Genomic DNA, 4,236 nt, shown 5'->3' on the forward strand with positions numbered 1-4,236 from the left:
TATATATATCATTTTAAAGGTTAGAAAATATAACTTTTTCTATCTTTTCTATGGTGTTAAAGACAACAGAAACCACTAGTAGAACTCTACCAGACAAGGGTGAAGAGACCTGTGGATCTTTCTTGAACCCTTCCTTAATGTCACCGGAATGTTCACCAACAACCATGAAAAAAAACGCAGAAGACATGAGTGATCACCCCTCCGAGAGTCAAAGAAGCATACCGCTCGCTGTGACTGATGCTTTAGAGCATATTATGGAACAGCTCAATGTTTTGACACAGGTGGGTTGGCATGCTTTGCACTTGGGGGTAAGATATACAAAACAAATCCTGGTTACAGCAGGTTTCAGAACTAGTGAAGCAAGGGGAAAATTTTCCAGCAAGGTAAACTGAGGGTGTCAATCAATATGGCAAGGCACACTTGGCTGAGCTGCTCTAAGCAAGATCTGTGAAGATAAGCTCAGAGCCCATGTACATGTATGGGTGTATGTGTACACACACACGCACACACACAGAGTGCTATCTCTGGCATCGGGGGCCAGAAGGGAGCAGTATGGGCTATGAAGAATAGCAGTGGCACTCCATGCTACAAATGTATTTGGTTCTAGGCGGTAATGTTTTGCCCTTAGAATTTGTGATGCAGTGTGTTCAGATTAGGCTTGTTATAAAGAAATATCTAGGGCCATAAAAAAAATATATTGGAAGTAACCATTCCTGGTTTATATGAAATATTGCCAGTGTTTATAGTTTTGCACTCTATAACTTCCCTTATTCCAAGGCCTCTTACACTGATGCAGTGTTCTTCCAGAGGTGATAGTTTTGCATTCTCATTTTAGAATATTACCCAGTCCTTTGAGGCCAATTTACCTTTGCAAAGAAGGAATGTAGTGGCTTAAATAATGTCCCGAAAGTCTTCCAAATCATGGTCAGGAGCTATACATGTAATTTAAGGGAAGTAGTATATCAAAACAAATATACCAAAGGTTTCTCTCCCAGCTCTGCTGACTCAGTGTTTCCTTTGAAGAAGTCTTGTTGTTCCTTTTTGATGTTGGAATGAGGATACTAATATTTGTCAGAGTGGACATCGTCGCAAGTTATGCAGAAGGAGAGGCTAATGTGAACTGGAGAGATGTCAATCACTTGTCCAGAATAAATATTTCAATTTGAAATATCTCTTGCACAGAAATCACCTTACTCAGTTCTCAGCTTTGCATTGTGATCATTGAGGCAGCTAAAACACATGCACAAGTCCAGTTCTCACCTCCAGGGGGTCCACTCTCATTGGTCTGGAATCATCTTTTAAGCCCCTCTTATGATTCTGTTTTGCAGCCAGTGTTTAGAACCACTAATTAGATGAATTTTTTATCCTGTTGATACCATCTCAGGGTCTCTGCAGTTAAGAGTATGTGGTTTGGGGGTCCTGACAGATTGTGAGAAGTAGCCATATGAGAACTTGAAATCATCATAGGATTTGCTCAATGAAAATCATATTAAAATCACCCATTTCACTTCGTAATATTGTGCTGGAGGTGACTTTGTATTTATCAGACATTTTTCTATTTTAGAGGCTGTTGACGTCTCAGCTTCATGCCATATTTAGTTTTAGTTGGCTTGTTTCCCTCCTCCCTACACTGTCATCTTTTAGTTTCAGGTCCTCATTAGGATCTCTTCCAAATGAATCTTTCCATTCCCCACTCTTTCAGCTTCCTGACCTGTTTCTCCTCCTTTTTACCTGATTCAATGTTAAATAAATCACTTCAAGCTTATGAATTCCTCTATAGTTTTTTATTTTTAATTTTGAAGGGCTGGATTCCTTTTACATCTTAAAGAGGTTAAAAGCAGGCACAACACACTTGCAAAAGGGGAGCAGTGAATCTGCAGGCAAGTAGCAAATAAAGAAAACATGTTTTGATTCACTTTAATTACAGATGACTTAACATCACCTAAGTTTCCTAACTAAGGGTGTTTATAATGATCTCTACTGAATTATAATTAGAAATAAAATGAAAATAAATAAAAAATAAAAGAAATAAATTAAAATGAATTTACATTTTAAATGGAGATAACCAGAGTTAAAGGTCTGATAATATATGTGTCAACAATGTTAGCATGTGGTTATAATTAGAAATAAAATGAAAATAAATAAAAAATAAAAGAAATAAATTAAAATGAATTTACATTTTAAATGGAGATAACCAGAGTTAAAGGTCTGATAATATATGTGTCAACAATGTTAGCATGTGGAACTGTGATAATGTATATAAAGTATCTGGCAAAATGCTTGGCACATGATAGGCACTCAACAAATGGTAGAAAGTGTTATCAGTGTCACTATTATTTTTAATTAGTCATAATCTATAGTATGGAATGTGAAAGCAAAAGCTATTAAATAATGATATTTTAAAAATTGGTTACCTTCAGAGGATGATAGAGAATCAATTCATTGTCTTGAAACTTGTTGATTAAAATAATCAAGTGTTTATCCTGCCATATCCCAACTAATAAATTTTTAAATGATAGAATTAGAATATCATTATGTACAATGCCCCCAAATTAAAAGAGAAACAACCAAACATTATCATCGTGCCCTCTAATGAAAGAATAAGCCATCACCTGTAGTCTTACCAAGGAATCTAACCTAATCAAGCCTTTGGATACAGCTGCCAATTTACAGACTATACAGAGGATGGAAAAACAGGCTGAAGTGTACCCTGAGTGTGCAATCCCTAAAATCCAGACTGGTAGAAATTCTATAGGTCAAATGGCCTGAGCCTGTCAACAGGAAAATTGTAAAGAAAAGAAAGGCAGAGCCTGGGCATCTGTTTAAAGATTAAAAGAGACTTTAAGTGACACATCAAGTCTTGAAAATGGGAAAGAAAAAATTATTATAGTGTCTAGAGATGTCCACCTGAGAAATAAAATCATAAAGAAACACAAGAAAGAGGTTATTATAAAGGATCATGGCTGTTACGGAGTGAGGGCAGGGAAGGGGATTGTGATAGAACCTGTAAGGTGATGGGAGACGGCTGGCAGAGTTCTAGTTCTTGACATGGGTGATGGTTACAAGGGTGTTTTTCTTATGAGAATTCATTACATGACATATGTGCTTTATGTGGCTTCCTGAATGATCTGTGTTTCATAATATTTTTTAAAAGATGGAAAAGACAGCAGGTGAAGTAGTCAATATCACAAAAAATGAGATTTCCCAAATTTGACGTATATATGTATGTATGTATGTATTCTATCTAGCTACTGCGAGGCTAAGGCTAAGGCTAACGTCGTGAATCCTACTCACAGCGCCAATTGTCTAGCTCTTAATCCTGTTCGTGACGCCAATTATAAAGCTAGGCGACCATGCTAGTGGTTGTGGCTCTTTTACCTGCCGGTAATCCTGCACCGACTGGGCCTATCGTTGAGCTAGGACTGGGTCTGGAGCTCCCAGATCCCTCAAACCCATTCACAGACTGGATCACAAACCCTTCACAGGCCAGGCTGGGTCACCACACCCTTCCAGGTTAGACTGGTTCACCAGACCCCTTCACACCAGGCTGGTTCACCAGACCCCTTCACGCAGGTCTATAAGCTAGGTAACTGGCCATATGGTCCTTGGAAGCTACAGGTCTGGAAAAAACATGGCCGTGCAGGGCAAGTGCTGGAGGCAGTAAACATCAGGCAAAGTGGTGCAGTGGGGGCACACTTACTCCACCCACACACATACAATGTTTATGGAACCGCCCCTATCCGGCCCTAAGGTGAGGGGAGCCTGATCAAATCATCCTATTTTCCCAACATATTCTAACTCCTCCGGCTAATAAATGAGTATGCAATCATTTATTAGCCAAAGGAGTTAGAATAGCTGAGATTTATCAAGTCTTGTGCTCCCAGCACTAGCTTAAGCATTTTACATGGAATATTTCATTTAATCCTGCTAACAACCCTATGAGGTACTATTATCATCTTCTGGGCGAGGGAACTGGTAGCAAAATTATGATATTTTAAATCCAGCTGTCCAAGTGTTATAGGTATGGTTCTCTATGGATTGGATTGTGACAGAATGACCAGTGATGACATTTCAGTAGCATCTGGGCTGGACATGTGGCATTTCACCCCCACCCGCACTCCCCACGCTACTGAGTAGTTTATGGCACCATTGGGATGAATGCCATGTGTGACCCATCCTTGATGCTTCAGAGGAGCAGACATAAGAGCTGTCTACAGAGGCCTGATCTTTTACACC

The 4,236-nt window shown here is 39.1% G+C and overlaps 1 protein-coding gene across 2 annotated transcripts in view; it reads left to right on the forward strand.

Moving 5' to 3' along the window:
- The window catches only part of POC1B (POC1 centriolar protein B), a 93,434-nt gene that overhangs the window by 87,121 nt on the left and 2,077 nt on the right, over positions 1-4,236 (forward strand). For both annotated transcript variants that reach the window (XM_008577541.1, XM_008577542.1), the window contains one exon: positions 63-281. In XM_008577541.1, the coding sequence (XP_008575763.1) occupies positions 63-281 (219 nt within the window). The remainder of the gene's footprint in view (positions 1-62; positions 282-4,236) is intronic.

Source organism: Galeopterus variegatus, unplaced genomic scaffold, assembly GCF_000696425.1.
Source record: "Galeopterus variegatus unplaced genomic scaffold, G_variegatus-3.0.2 Scaffold1531, whole genome shotgun sequence".
NCBI classification, from domain to species: Eukaryota; Metazoa; Chordata; class Mammalia; order Dermoptera; family Cynocephalidae; genus Galeopterus; species Galeopterus variegatus.